Source organism: Haliotis asinina, chromosome 5 (assembly GCF_037392515.1).
Source record: "Haliotis asinina isolate JCU_RB_2024 chromosome 5, JCU_Hal_asi_v2, whole genome shotgun sequence".
NCBI lineage: Eukaryota > Metazoa > Mollusca > Gastropoda > Lepetellida > Haliotidae > Haliotis > Haliotis asinina.
The window spans coordinates 42,113,346-42,130,163 of NC_090284.1; the positions used below are offsets into that span (position 1 = coordinate 42,113,346).

Here is a 16,818-nt window from a genome sequence, read left to right on the forward strand (position 1 = left end):
GAGCAAGACTAAACGACAAACAAATCAAGATTGTATGTTTGTGAGCATCAGAATCCGCCGCCAAAGTGTCCCGAGATCCGGACAACTCCGGACACACACACACTCACAGTTGACCCGCAGTGATATAAATAAGCAAGAAATAAACAAAAATACACTCAGCTAGTTACAGCTGAAAGTAGAAGCTGACTTGGTTATCACATCAAGTATTCACAGATCGATGCTCATGATGTTACTTCCTGGTTCGTGTCGCCCAGGCTCAAATATATAGAGACCGCAGTCACATGACTAGAATACTGCTGTAGGCGACTTGAAACGACAAAGAAATCACGAGGACCATAACCCGTTGTCACGGGCAACACCAAAGTGTCGAGATAAGTGGACAACTCCGGACATTCCTCCCTCACACGACTGACCTTCAAAGATAAAACTATAGTAGGCACATATAGAAACTGCATACAAAAAAAATTAAATTTATCAAGCCTGTGTAGACACATAAGGATTTAAACTGAGAGATTAGTGACATGAATCCAACATGCATGCACGTGCCACGTTCCTTGACGTCAGCGGTTTCGTCCTTGAGACGTGCAATACGTTGTTGCACGAGCATTCCGGGAAAGAGAAACAGAGCAAATGAATGCCACACAATACTGTCCTCAACCCCTGCTCTTGAGATCGTTCAAAAAATTAAACGGCTTTTGCTACGCATAGCATGCCAAGGCTAACGTCTGCACAATATCATGAGGCCACTGGGATGGTCCGTGGGTGGCTGCACATTTCCACTGCCACCGGAACAACATTTCTGCACTGGTGAGACGCTATCAGAACATAAATGACGTTCTGGACGTCCACGTGTAACAACGCCAAGACAGGACAGATGGATAAGGGTGACCCATCTTCGCCACAGGTTTCAGACTGTAGTGGTAACTGCCCGGACCATCCCAGGACTTTGCCGTATTCACCCCAACACAGTTCGACAACGTTTACGTTATCACGGGATCAGACCATGACGTCCCGCCATTCGACCTACCGTGACACAACGTCATCGACAAGCTCGCCGAATGTGGTGCCGAAAGCATCTCCACAAACTCTTGTTTTGGTGGAGAAATGTTTGTTTTTACAGATGAGTCCATGTTTAACATTTCCCATAGTGATGGACGTCAACGTGTCTATAGACGCGTGGGAGAACATTATGCACAGGCCTGTGTCTTGGAGAGGAATCGCTTTGGCAATGGTTCCGTAATGGTTTGGGGTGGAATAACAGAACACCAAAGAACTCCTCGACCTGTGGCAATTCCTTTTCTGCAACGTCAGACACGAAATCAAATAAGAGATAGTGTGAGAGTAAACAGATCCAGGAATAGATACACGTTTCACCACTCAGCAATACACAATCTCATCTTGTATACATGAGTCCACGATTGTGAGACACGGAATCTGTTGCTATTATTTAGAAAAGAGCCATTTTTATACTGAACAGCAAAAGAAAGGCATGTTTCGCAAAAATGAAATGATCTCATAAAGGTAAGCGTTCATGTGTAAGTTGTGTTTTTTTAAAAAAAGACTTGATAAAGGCAGAGATGCCTTTCTTTGCTGTTCACTATAATTAGGAGATAAACATACTGTGTCGCAATATCTTGATTTGAAACTGAACGCGTTATATACCTTTAAAATAAATACATACTGTTTTAGAAAATCAGAGGTATATAACGTGATTATTTACCTCTGAATGACTTTTATTAACCAATTCAGTAGTTGTCGTGGTAGAGTTCCTAATTATGATCCTGGTTTTGGGTGACACCGGTGGGTCAGGATCGGCTAACCCTTTTCGTGAACGCCTCGTATCATCACTATTTTGACAGTGATTCATAAACACTTGCTGATGATGCAGAAAGAATCCTATTATCGACTCTGCTGTTGTCAGATATTCTGTATGAATATGGAAAGACGTTTGTCGCTTACATTTATACAGTCGCATTTATCGCATCTGACAAGAGAAACGTTTTTGTTAATAATGTCAGTGGAAGAAGCTTATGTTCTCTGCGTCAAGGTTTCTCAAAAAATACCCGTGATTAATATATTATTTATTACATGGTGACTTATAATGTCAGTTATGACACAGTAAGGTGTCGACCCGTGAAGATCCGGGGTAGAATAGCCCTTCAGCAACACCTGTCTGCCATAAAAGGCTACTATGCTCGTCGTAAGAGGCGACTAACGGGATCGGGTGGTCAGGCTCGCTGACTTGATTGATACATGTCATCGGTTCCCAATTGCGCAGATCGATGCTCATGTTGTTGATCACTGGATTGTTTGGTCCAGACTCGATTATCTACAGACCGTCGCCATATAGCTGGGATATTGCTGAGTTCGGCGTAAAACTTAACTCACTCACTAATATTCTCTCACGTAGATTGTGATAAAGTTATACATAATGTTAGGTGGAGAAGAAGAGTTAGAATTGGTCTTCAGCAACACGTGCTGGCGTTGAAAGATGCGACCAACGACACTGTTCGCCCATAGGTGAGCGAGACCGATGCTCATGTTGTTGATCACTGGGCTGTCTAGAGTTATTTACGGGCCGCCGTCATATAGGTGTAATTTTGCCATGTGCGTCGTTGAACAACAAACAAACAAAGCAAACAGCGTTAGGGAGGGGCCACTTCTAAGTCAGCCGTAAGACAGTTACGTCAAGGCAGCTTGTAAGTACTCGTCTGGGTCATGTGACTTAGAGGTCGATAGCGCGAGCACATACACCCATACGATGAGCGTTGACACATATACCTGATGTTAATTAACACTGACCAAAAATGCGTATACATGAAACTATTGAAGGTGACAAACCACGGGAATTGATAACATGTAATCTGCAAAGTCGGCGTGACAACAAGAGGGTAAGAGATCGCCTAGTCACAAGACAAATTCCCGAGTTCACTGTGTACAATATGTGACTCCCATTATCCTTGTCCCCCGCAGCGGTATTGGTGGAACATTGCTATTTGAGCTGAAACCCTGTTGGCACATTGATCTATAGCTACCACTTTCTGTCTCCGCCTTATCCCCACATCAAACCTTACCAACATTTCCGCAATTAACATATTTTTAATAATACACAAATACCGCATTTACAGTACTCCTCACTTTCACCGCTGTATAGAGCTACTTTAGTGCTGCGAGTATCGCAAGCCTGATTATTATTCTTCAGCTTCAGCAGGAGCTTTGTCTTCCAATATGTAATTGCACGGTCAAACATCCACTTCAGAAATGACACCAGGAACATCTTATTATCTTTTTTTGCATCAGAATCCATGGACACCGTTAAGTTGTGAGATGAAAACCAAAGAGAAAGCCATCCGCAACAGGTAAAAACTGTCGTGTCAACTCTTGGCTGTTCACTGTAGGCGGATTGCACGAGCAATACGAGTACGCTTGTCGTGTGTTTGTTGCGATTTTTGTTCAATTTTAGAAGATGACTGTCTTAATGTCTCTACCCCTATGAAAAGGCTTGTTTTCGTTAGTATTCTCCTTTACAGTATGGCGTTACGATCACCTTGTACAAGATCGTTTTGTACAGCGAAACCTAGGTCAAGACATCAAATCTCAATTTCTATTTCGCCTCTCTACCCTACTCTCATACCCTCTATCTTAACTAGGAATCTGCTGAACACCGTAGGTCTTGGATATTTGTAAATTTCGGCTGGATTATTGTTTCATCGGCGTATTCCCTTTCCTTTTAGGGCTTAATAACCAGTATATCAGTTATTACATAGCATGTTTATGAGTATTCGTTGACTAATACAATAAAACAAAAAATATATGCACATTTTCTTCGAACGATATTATACTCAAATTGCATCCTAAATATTGAACAGAACATCAATCTTGCACGCATTTACCAATTTGGCAGACGCTCCAAATAATTTACAAAAAAACAGATCCTTATGACATCAATAACAACTAATGCGTGTTATTATCACGCCAAAGTGAAAAAAGCTGTGTACATTTGAATGTGAATGGAATACAGCTGTACATTATGTTTAATGGTCAAAACTACTTACGATCGAGACGGAAAGCCACTACCAGTTGTCTAGTTGGTTCCAGTTCGTATTGTCGGTCTTTCATATATTGATGCGAAGATGGCAGATTATTGGAAACAAACCTGCGGAATTCATTTTTGTTTCTTCCTCGTGATATTAACTGGAAAATGCTGTTACCATAGCGATAGTCTATTTGGACCACCTATGGCAATTACGTATTGCTATTTGTATTCGGCATGTTTATTCAAGAGGAAACAGGGACAGATAACTCTAAATGAAAGTAAACGAATAAGGTACTTCCTGCGCATTTATCTTTATATCAACAAACGTCTGTTACTAAACTATAGATAGTCACACACGCGATCGTTACATCGACAGTTTATCGTTTCTACCATCGATTAAGTGCTGTCAGAGACTCAAAAAATTGCAATCCATCGATAGTTGGATGCATCGTTACAGCACTAGTTCGTAGCGCTACGATATTCGTAATCCCGTGGTAATTTACGACAGGTCATAACGTTAAGAATGCTTTGAGGATCGGGAATCCTGCATTTTAATGAGAGAGTGTTATATGGTATTACCAAAGAAAGGTATTCTATGTTCGTGAAAGAGTGAGTTGCGGCTTGCAATTTGGTTATAACATCACAGTGTGTCAGCGTAAATTTAGTACAGAAGTACGAAGGACAAAATACAACTAGCACCGGTATGATGTCGACAATCTCAGAAACATTTTCAAGACGAACGGGAATACCGGGTTTGGGCGTGTTACAGAGACACAACTCTGAATAACGTCATTTCGACATTTCGACCGAACAACTTCTATCTAAAAAAGCCTCACCATACTTATTTTCCCATTATATGTCAATAATTGGAGACTCTCACATCTCAATTGAATTTACTTCTTGTGGAATCAAAAATATTGAATAAAGTGCTCTTCCGTCTTCCTGGACCAGTTATCGGTAATTGATAGGCACGCTAGTTTGAAGTTGCGAACTTAAGTGTGTTCCCGTGTTATGTATGTATCTGACCCTATACTGGCAAGATCTCAAACATAATGTATTTAGAGATCATAAAGACACATGTTTTTAAACGCATTAGAGTTAACAATAACTAGGTTATGTTGGATTAACATGGAGCTGATAACTAATAACTGCTATGAAGAATGTATTCAGAGTGAGTCACACCAGCGCGGTTGCCCTTTGTGGATTCTAACCCAAGTCAATGTATGTACCCATACTAGTCTCCATCAATTGTAATATCGAATATCTGTTATTGATGCATGTAGCAGGACAATGTAGGTCAGCACATTAATAATATTTAAGAGTAATCACTCTCTCCTCTGCCCCGTCACCTCTGACCATTGAAGCTCATCATCTGATAGGTCAAGATGTCCCCACAAAAGCTGCCCCTTTCTCTAGCCCCTGATTCCTCCACTACGTATAATGTCTATCACAGAAGGCTCCAGGCCCTTCAGCTGGGGTTGGCCTCTTACTTAAGGAGGCTCGACATTTGGAACCGCGGTCAGTCTGTTTGCCCACTGTAATAGACTTGGTGAGAACACTGTCACTGAGAAATGGAAATATGTTATTTGCATTTAGAAGTCACAGCGTTATCACCAGAAATTACTTTTGACCTATAGCAGCGCCTATTTTGACCCTTGATTACTATAGTGTGCGGTGTGCGGTACGTCAAGTGCCGCAGTTCTCCGACAGACACATTTTATCTGTCCCCACAAAAACATTTACTCATTTAGACGGTATTTATTAAAGGAGAATGTGCAATTCCAGGGACTCCAAATTGTGTTTGCTGTTTACCGAAGCAAAAAACAATATTCAAGCAGTCAACCTGACTTTGCGATCCCGTTAGTCACCTCTTACGACAGTCTGCCATGCAGGCCATGAAGCTAATATATCCAAGAAAACCCGCGAAAGTCTAGAAAATGTGGCAAGTCCAGATTTCCTCTGTCTGAAATTGAAGAAAGTCACAGGGCTCCTTTTCACTGTAGATGTATTTTGTTTTTTTGCTATGAACTAATTACAACAAACATAGTTTGCAGAAGACAATCTGAACTTTTACGATTTGTCAGGTAAGTGTAAGTTAAATCTACTGTTAAGTATTGAAATTAGGTGAATAGATAATTTGATTGTACCCCTGGTAACGGAAGTCGTGTTCCTCTGAGTAACAAGTGAGGTGAGGTGAGATGAGGTGAGGTGAGGTGAGGTGAGGTGAGGTGAAAAAGCACTTGCGATCGATGATGCGGAGTAAATATTGTGTTACGGTTAATACTTTTTATTTGCCGTGACAAAAGGTATAAGAAATCTCCTCAGAACCAGCAAAATATAACACCGAAAAGTCTAAAATACTTAATAAAATGTGTTGACCAACGAGCGAGATACAACGATTCACTAATGAGGTTTCTAGTACAATGCAAATGAGTCAAATCTAAAGTAATGGGTCACAAATATAATATCAACAAGTTCTAGCTTGATGAAGAGGCAGACAAGTATATAAGTCGAATGATGAACAACTCCAGTCTACGTCTGTGTGTGTGTGTCAACACAACAATCAGCCGTATATATACACAGTCACTGATTCTTGAGCATTCCAGCGAAGTATCGAAGCTACGCGATCGGCAACAGTCAAAACACACCAAAGGGGGACAACCCTAAAGTGCTACCGTAAAGGCGTGCCGCTAAAACACTATTACCAATGATACGAAGTGTGACCCATAATAACTATCACTCTAAACATTGTGACCCAATAATAATTATAACGGAATCAATAATAATACAAATTACAGAAAATAGACTCTCGTAACAACTGTAATCTGCCAGAGCTTCAGCTAAACGGAAGTCACGTGAATGACAGAATAGGTGAATGAGTTGAGGTGAACGCCGGTTTAAACAAAGCATCCATTATCTCAGAACATGTGAGCTTTGTATGAATGTGAGATCCGTGTCACGTTTGTCGGAAATATTTGCAACTCCGGTGAATGATGGGATAGCAAAATCTAATGAGTGTATCAGTATACCATCCCATTCTAGGTCTTCGTGTATGATCCCCCTCTCTCTCTCTCTCTCTCTCTCTCTCTCTCTCTCTCTCTCTCTCTCTCTCTCTCTCTCTCTCTCTCTCTCTCTCTCTCTCTCTCTCTCTCTCTCTCTCTCTCTCTCTCTCTCTCTCTCTCTCTCTCTCTCTCTCTCTCTCTCTCTCCCTCCCTCCCTTGGATCCGCCTATAACTTGAACCCTAAAACAGGTAGGGGGTATTTTACTATTTTCGCTGTGATCATAGAGATATATTACTTCACTTTCACAGAAAATATAAATCGTTATCAACACTGAACCATTATCAAAACCCCAAGATCACATAATATAATAAAATGAGAGAACTAAATCTTAAACATTTCTAGGTTTTATTTTATTATAAATGTAGCTTGATAAACACAGAGGCGTGTTTACGTTGCTTAATAAACACAGAGGCGTGTTCACATGCCCCGTCAGCAGGAAACTACCATATACGATGACGGTTCACAGAAACCGGAAGTGTAAATACAGAATCCGGAAGTGAAGGGCTTCCACTACACCGTGATAGTATTGTCAGTAAAGTAAACTGCGCATAGTGGCAATTTGCTCACCGACCTCGATGTGGATTGTTTTATCCGCAGTGTTCTATGCACTCTTACTTTTCCAGCTGGTAAGTGTTTTACTTACTGCTTCCCGTCTTTTCTTAGCCCTGGTTACATCCATAATTAGAAACATAATTGGGTTAAATACAAAAGTATATTACCGGATATGGATTCCAGCACAAAAAAACTACCAAAAGGTTGAACTCAATTTCGAAATCGAGTTGTATGCATATGTTTTGTATCTCTTCCATGTGACTTGATCAAATGAATTTCTTTATGCGCCTTTATGTGTAACATTCAAATTGACTTCCTTCAGCATACATGTGCAAACTGAGGAAATAAAAACAGGAAGTAAAATACTGCGCATAGATTCCTTGACCTAAATAGCTATAATTGCCATCATTGTTAATATTACCTTCAAGTTGTAAAATTATATTACTAGTATTGATACGCGTTAGTTGACATCTCCACAAACAGCAGTGGGACTCGACGGATCCATACACATACATTCTGGACAAATTGCCTCAAGATCGTCGACAGGGTGATTTGTCCGGACTGACCAGGTTTTCCTGTTCTGTTCAAAGGTCCAAGGGACTTCAGCCTCAAGCAAAGGTCGCTCGATTCCTTGGTGGCGTATGATTATTTTGTAAACAAACGTATATATATTCTTCTGTATACAATTCAAATAGATAGATAGATAGATAGATAGATAGATAGATAGATAGATAGATAGATAGGTATGTGCTATCAAATGGGGCTGTCCAGTTTAACAGGATCTTTTCTAACGAAGTTTTACCGCGTTGTCTCAAAGAGAATCAATGAGGGGTATATCCCTTTGTATATTATATTATATCCCAGTCAATAGTTGGCAGATCAAAGTGTTCGGATTGGCAGGTTTCGACCATAAGAGACTTCGCTGTACAAACAATCTATACATATAACCTCCTGTTTTCATCAAATGTGCGTTGGCTGACACATGTTATATTTACACCTCGCTTTAATCTTCTAACATCAACGGGGGTTGTGTCATAAGAATACCGTTGTGGCTGTCCCAGTATACCATCCTGTGAACGCTCAAGACGATGTTGTAACGAAGGGGCACTTCCCCGCCCAATTACACCGACGCTCTGGGAGTCCCCCCAAATCACGTTAGACACTTGAGGTTTTATGGTGTCAAAAGCGATATGCTTCACGCGAAGCTAAAATCAATTGCATCAAAGCACCCGCGTCACTGCCACATGTCCGTACCACGCGGCAATGATGGCCCTATTAACGCGCACAAGCCCAAATTGCGAAAAAGCAGATTGACGGCATTTAATCGTCCATGGTATGCAGGCACATGAAGAAGCCAGGTGATGAGGTGGAGTTATAGCCCCTATTTTACGATCATGTAGCAGGGCAACAACAATCGCCTTCCGTCATCATGCACACATTGGCGGTCATCACAGCCAGTTGGAGCTAGGGGAAGCAAACACTGGGTCAGTTTTACTCTGTTTTTATTACGGATAAACAATTTGATAAACTGTATGAGGTGGGGTTAAATGAGAATTTAATTGAATGATTCCGCAAAATATTTTTAAAAAAATAATTTACATGGCCGAAAGGATAATGCAATTGTTGAAAACGGTGGATGTCATGAAAGAGAGAGAAAATATACTCTACGGTTTCTTACTTGGTATAAAAAATTTGTGTCGTGACACAATGACCCCAAATATTCTTTATCTGTTAAAAGTCCCACACTCTCTTCCCACACTCCACAAACCTGATTATGTATAATATTGTCCCTTGGGAGGACAATAATAATTGTGGTTGGGTAATTTAGTGAAATTTTATTTTTCAAATACGACTGAGGTAAAACTGAATTCGCAAGTTTAATTTAATTTAGTTTTCTTTTGAAAACAACCCGGTCCTATCCGTACAGGTGAACTGACTAGGCGTCAGAATAATTTGTTTTGTGGATAGACTAACGCTTACTTACTTGACCGGTTAAATATATAATCAAATAAACAACACACGCTACAGAGAGCTATTGTTTCTATTATTTCCTACTTATTACTTAAGTGATTTGTTTGTTTGTTTGTTGTTTGTCTGCACTAAGCAATATCACAGTTATGTTGCGGCGGTCGGTAAATGCTCTGGACCAGACAATCTAATGATCAACGTCAACATCATGAGCAATTGGGACACGATGACATGTGTCAACTAAGACAGCGAGCCTGACCATCCGATCCGGTTACTCGCCTCCTAAAAACATGGGTAATGAATGACCATTTGTAACCCGGATAATCACGGGTGTGCTCAAGTGGCTGTAGAAACAACGGACCTCTGAGGCTTTGGACTCTGGAATTCTGAAACGTTTAGATAGATGTATCAGAGAGTATAGCATTTCAAACGCCGGATCTCTAATTTCACATTTAGTATTTGAACGTCCGCAAATGAACATCTGAAAAATTGGCATCAGGCCTCTTAAGTCGCCAATCAAGGTTATTCACCAGTTTCGATTACTTGTTGAATATGCATTAAAGACTAAATAATAAACACAAAATAAGGAATTCAAAGAAATTGAATATAAACCAAATCTACAAAAGCATTTCATCTTAAATGAGCAAATATTAACCTTAGTATGGTCTCATCCAAATACGAATAACCGACCAAAACTATCAACTGACCATGGTGAATATCTGCCCATGACTTTTAATTATCACAGCAGAGCACGCTGCTTCCGTACCTATCACCACCGACATCAATCAAATGAAGACGCTAGCACACAAACTGTACATATCCGCGAGAACCTCTTTGAAAGCAATTTGCGCGTGTAGAGAAGTGTATCAAGGCATTCCTACATAGAAGGGCTATGCCCGCGGGCTTGGTTAATGTAGACGTGAGGCGCAGTGCCTGCAATTACAATGGAAATCACCTCAACAATATCGTTTGTACGACAGTAAGTGGCTAGAGTACAAGATGGTCGGAAAATTGCAGGTCAGACTTGGACCATTACACGCATTAACCTTGTTTGGCCGTGTCCGTCTGGGTGAGATTGGTCCTGCTTGTTTACCTTGCGCTGGACCCTGGGGACAGGCGCAGGTGCAAGTGGGAGGGGCCCGGGGGTCATAGAGAATGGGGGTTAAGCTTGGTCACGTATCAGGCCTGTTATCAAGAACTCAACCCTTCCATAGCAATGTCAACGGTTTATGAGTTTCTAATTGAAAAGTACTGTTTAGTCTGAAGACACTTGGATCTACTCTAAAGTTCGGGTCCCTTAGGGAATGGCTGGGGAGGCTTCAGTATAATCACTAGAATGTGTTTTCGGAAGCACCCTCACGTTAAAACCTGCCATTGGTTTACGTTTACAGTTTTAGTTAATGACATTGTATTACAGCTCTAGTGATCGTGAAGCCTATGAGGAATGTCTGTTGAATTACAGATGGGTTTTTTCGCAACACGTGTCTATGGAAGCAAGTGTAATACTGATACTGACTGATCTTCTAATTGATCGGTTGATTTGGTACCACTCTGGTTTCAGTTGCCGTGACTTGGAGTAAGGTCTAAACAGGAACTTGCTGGCGGGTGTAGGACGCCATTAAAATATGACCATTACATTGACAGATAAGAGCAGGTTATCCCATTTTAGTTAGCCATGAACATGCTTAAATATAATTATTAAGACTTTTTCAGCTTTTGGAATGTAGCACACGAGGCACTGGCCATCTAGCTACAGAGCCAGAGGGTATCTTGGCTCTTGAAGAGTTACATTCCAGCTCCTGAACACTTGGAATTGTGCCTTTGAAAAGTTGCAAAACGTCTTCTGAATCATTCAGCATCTCGCTTGTGAAACACGGGGAATATAGCATGTGTCGTGTGAAGTATTCAGCTTGGGAAACATTGCGTTTCTATTTTGTGAATTTTTGTATCTTGGAAGCCAACTTTCTGTTTAAGAGAAACATAGCTTACAGCTTTAAAATGTTTCGAATCTACTTCCTTTACTTTCAAAATGTGATATGACACATTTGTGAATCCTTGTAAATTTTGTACAATTCTGCAGCACAACAATTTTAATAAAGGCACATCTAGGTTGTCATAAAATAACATGGTGACGTTATAAAAAAAATCAGTACCCAGTGTCCAGGCAAACTAATAAGATTCAACGTCATGAAAAATTGGTGACATATCTGGTCGTCAATAAATCCACAAAGCAATCACTTCATCATTAGAAGGGTAGGTAATCCGATAGGGTATCAATTATTGTACTCGTCGAATAGTGATGGTGTATCGACCCGACGAGTCAGATTACCATGAATGATAAAGCATAGGAGAAAAACACATTGTCTCATCTGTTCTTCTCCTATATGGAGTAATCAGCATCATGTCAGGATCCATAACCAACTGAATCTGGAGGGGTTGGTAAGCGGCGTTGTCTTATATCAGATACAGAGGCCTGAGCGGACGGTCCCTACCAGACCTCACTTGATTATTAAGACTACACGTTAGTGAGGTTACTTTGTTGCCTCATTTTATTTTCCGGCAATATCACGGCGGGGGAAGCCACATGTGGGCTTCACACTTTGTGCCGATGTCGGGAACTGAATCAGGGTCTTCGAGCGAAGGCTTTAACCACTATGCTAGCCCACGCCCCGAACAGTACAAGTGAATCAGTCATGTACGGTACTCACATGGCCATATGGATATGGATACATTTCTTTTATTCGACAACCAAGTGAATATTTTTCGTCACTCATTGCGAAAAGATGAACATTACACCTCATAAAGCTTCTCTCACACATCAAAGTTTAAATATTCTTTTATAAGAGAGAGTTTAAATTCATCCTCATGTTTTGGGTTCCTCCCAAAGGACAAAAATATATGATATTTTGTGGACGTTTCTACCTTATGAATGTGTAATTACGTTTTTAATACTCTTCATAAGTCAACCTTAACAGTTAAAATATATTTCAGTTATGTCGTGGTGTTGCTGTTCCATGAGAAGCAGCTGAAGCTGATACAGGACTATTGGTCAGAGTTAGTTTGAAAAATGACCCGGAAATCATTCGTACCTACTTGGAACAGAAGCGATATTCTGACCCAGAGCAGTCAGTCAGTCCACACGTTTTAGTGTGGTTTTAGCATCCAGTAAACGTTGACCCGTGAAGATCCGGGTAGATTTGGTCTTCAACAACTCGTGCTTGTAAGGAGCGGCAATCGGAATCGGACACCTGTCATCGTATCCGAGTTGAGAAGATCGATGTTCGTGCTGTTGAGCAATGGATTGGTTAATTTGCAGACCGCCGTCATGTGGCTGGAATATTGCTGAGTGCGACGTAAAACAACAAACAAGCAAACAAATCACGTGAGAGACTAAGCCGTAATAAGCAGGAAACAATAGAAACTATAGCTCCCTTTAGACGTTTATTTAAACAACAACCAAACCAATCAACGTTGAAAACGTACCGGAACAGGGTCTTGCTGGCCAGCACGCCTTCGGAATATTAAATTGACCATAATTGAAAGGTTGATTATTTTGTAATGACATCTGACTATCACACAAGAAACTGTTCTCTAATATCGATCAATACTTATCAATGTGATGTTTCTAAAATTACCTTACATTCATACATTATATTATTGATATATGGTTTATTTATAATTAAGTAATATTCAGTACTTCAATCATTTATATTTTATGTCAACATGTTTACAAGATCGACGTTTAAACTAACTGCGAAAACAGAGTTGCTAGGTTCAAAGTTATTACTGTTTTAGTGAAGCTCAAATTGCCGTGATAAAACTTTTGTTTTATCGTCTCCATGACGGCTAAACAGAGCACAACAATTACACCTAAGAGGATTGAATGGGTAATGTTATCTCTATTGTTAAAAATTTAAAGAGCTGCATAGGCCATTAATCGTGCAACAATAAACGATAAACTGGGGATATTGTGTATTTTAACGTCAAAACAGAACCCGGAGCAGAGACGCTTAAAAATATGAAATGTCTCGAAATAACCTGAGATGGTCTTTTTTTATTCCAGGACCTCAGTCCACACGGATACCGTTATGGGGGAAGAAGGGGACAACCAATGGTCAAAGTAGACAACGTGCACACCAGAGCTATGTGGTCACCATCGGTCATCTTCTGGTTGACCGTCATGGCGGTGGGGGTCCTGTCACCACTCACCACAGCCAACACCACCATCACTCTGGCCTATCTAACTGAACACAATAGCGGGTTTAAACACGTCGGCGGGGCTTTCTTCTTGTCTATGGACGACCACAGAGAGAACTTGTCCCCATACGGAATTGAGATGAAGTATGTGCTTCGAGACACCAAGGGGAGTGATGTCCTTGGTTACAAGCAAATGATGGATGTGGCAGCTTCACACAATGTCACAGCCTTCTTCGGACCTGACCGTTACTGTTCCTGTATAGCGAGCGTAGCTACGGCTCTTGATATCCCCTATATTGCCTATGTGAGTAACGTAGATCCTTGTGCTATAAAGAACTTAACAATACAAAAATGTTGATAAAGACAGTTCTTGGTTAAATTGTGAGTTGAGGTGAGTGCGTGAGTGACTATGCTTGTAGCAATATACCAGCAATATCAGTGCGGGGAACACCTGGACTGGGCTTCACACACTGTACCCATGTGGGGAATCGAACACGGGTCTTTGACGTGGCGAGCGAACGCGTTAACCACCTGGCTACCCCACCGCCCCTGAGGTGAGATGATGAGGTGACTATTTCAAGCATATAGCGTGCGTGTGTGCGTACCATTATGCGTCTTTGTGTGCGTTCGTACATGTCTGACTACGGAGGCTAATTGGACTGTAACTACAAATACAGCAATGCTAAAGTAATCACGCCCTTGACACTTCCAGAATACCATAGTAATTAATCCTGCAGCAAGTAGCAACGACATAGAGTAATATACCCAATTTTGTAACAATCTTTTAGTGCCCTTCTAACAGTCGTATTTCTAACAATATAGCCGTAACACTTTAGCACTATTGTTTTTATTAAGTAAGAAGACAAGACTTGTAACACCATTGTCTTTACTAAGTAAGAAGACAAGACCTGTAACACCATTGTTTTTACTAAGTAAGTAGACAAGACCTGTAACACCATTGTGTTTACAAAGTAAGAAGACAAGACCTGTAACACCATTGTTTTTACTAAGTAAGAAGACAAGACCTGTAACACCATTGTTTTTACTAAGTAAGAAGACAAGACCTGTAACACCATTGTTTTTACTGAGTAAGAAGACAAGACCTGTAACACCATTGTTTTTACTAAGTAAGAAGACAAGACCTGTAACACCATTGTTTTTACTAAGTAAGAAGACAAGACCTGTAACACCATTGTTTTTACTAAGTAAGAAGACAAGATCTGTAACACCATTGTGTTTACAAAGTAAGAAGACAAGACCTGCAACACCATTGTTTTTACTAAGTAAGAAGACAAGACCTGTAACACCATTGTTTTTACTAAGTAAGAAGACAAGGCCTGTAACACCATTGTTTTTACTAAGTAAGAAGACAAGACTTGTAACACCATTGTTTTTACGAAGTAAGTAGACAAGGTCTTTAACACCACTGTCTTTGCTAAGTAAGAAGACAAGACTTGCTAAGTAATAAAGCCTTTATTTAATGTGTACTTGCCTAGCCGTCAAATGGAACCTAATGACACATCACTACCTTTAAAAGTTCCTGTATCTTACCATGACGCTTTCCTGTTTTTCGAGTACATATTTTAGATGAGAAACTGCCATCAAAACCAAACACGGTGTTTCAAAATAAGACATCGGAACCATTTAGACTTCCTACGTAAGTTCCTCATCCGACCATAAGTTCTAGTAATCACGACTCCTCAAGTCTCACGTTACTTGTCCGAAATGGCTCCAACCATTAAGAGTTCGAGAGTAAAATTAATGGAAAACACTATTGTCATCATTATCAAGATGGATGATTTGCACTGTATGCAAGTATGGCACTAAGTCAGTATACACTGCAGGAATGTCTGCACCATCTTTCCATCAACCAATATGTGCCGGAGTTTGTTAGAGTTTGCCGGACATGGTTGCGAATCCGACATTCGTTCCGATTATGATCCGTGACCTTTCCTCACAAAGAGAAACGGCAACATCACTACGTGCATCCTCCACGAATCGAACACGCTGTGATGTAACAGAAACACCGTCTTATATGCGGGTCACTCACTGGTCAATCATTGGCGCAAGATGTGACTAACGTAATCGGGCGGCCAGGCTATCTGGATTGGTTCCACATGCCATCGTATCCAATTTACGTAGATGGATGCTCATGCTGATCACTGGATAGTTTGGTCCAGATTATTTACAGATCGCCGTCATGTAGCTGGAATATTGGCGAATGCGGCGTTAAACAAACAAACAAACAAACAAACAAACACTAGTTTATGGTAAGACCTTGACATATGTTGCACGACATGGACATAGTAAATTTAGTTTGAGCTGTCACTGGCCCGAGTACATCCTGGTTTCTGTCTCTTGCTAAAACCAGTAGGTAGAAGATAGTGACAACATTACAAGCGTGATGTATTTAAGAATGACTGAAGTACGTCGTGGTACGAACTGTGATTGGAAGGGCTGTAAGTCTCTAGAGGCGCTACTTCCAGTAGTAAGTTTAAGCTGGTTCCCGGCTCACGTTGCGCGCGCCAACTTGCGATGTTTCCAGCTTTACTTCCGGCACCGGCTTTCCGGTGACAAACCAAAGAAGAATATGTAATTTTGGTTCCAAATTGCGCAGCCTCCATATATGACGTTTCTAGACAGGGCCAACTGTATGATGTTGGTCACAGGTCTAGCGAAGCTCTGTGACCAACATACGGGTCCTAATGAAGATGCTCATGGGCATTAAGGAATTGTAGTTTCTCACGTTACCCAACACAATCACACTCCAACCGCATCCCACACATCAGTGTTGGTAAATATTAAATCAATTAATGAGAAAATATTCATAAATGTATTTTATGTACAAATTCATATCCAGGCAAACAAATAAGTATCAGCGTCATGAAAAATTGGTAACATATCTGGTTGTCAATACAATCACAAAGCACTCATTTCATCATTAATAGGACTTGTAACCTGATAGGGTATCAGTTACCGTATTCGTTATTACAGCTAACCAA

The 16,818-nt window shown here is 40.7% G+C and overlaps 1 protein-coding gene across 2 annotated transcripts in view; it reads left to right on the plus strand.

The window, feature by feature from the left end:
• LOC137284517 (guanylate cyclase 32E-like) overlaps positions 1-16,818 on the plus strand; it is a 122,603-nt gene that overhangs the window by 67,808 nt on the left and 37,977 nt on the right. Inside the window, exons 1-2 of one of the 2 annotated variants that reach the window (XM_067816349.1) lie at positions 7,654-7,725; positions 13,683-14,120. In XM_067816349.1, coding sequence (XP_067672450.1) covers positions 7,675-7,725; positions 13,683-14,120 — 489 coding nt within the window. In that variant the 5' untranslated portion in view covers positions 7,654-7,674. Of the gene's footprint in view, positions 1-7,653; positions 7,726-13,682; positions 14,121-16,818 lie in introns of those variants that run through there. The other variant, XM_067816350.1, reaches the window with a different exon arrangement.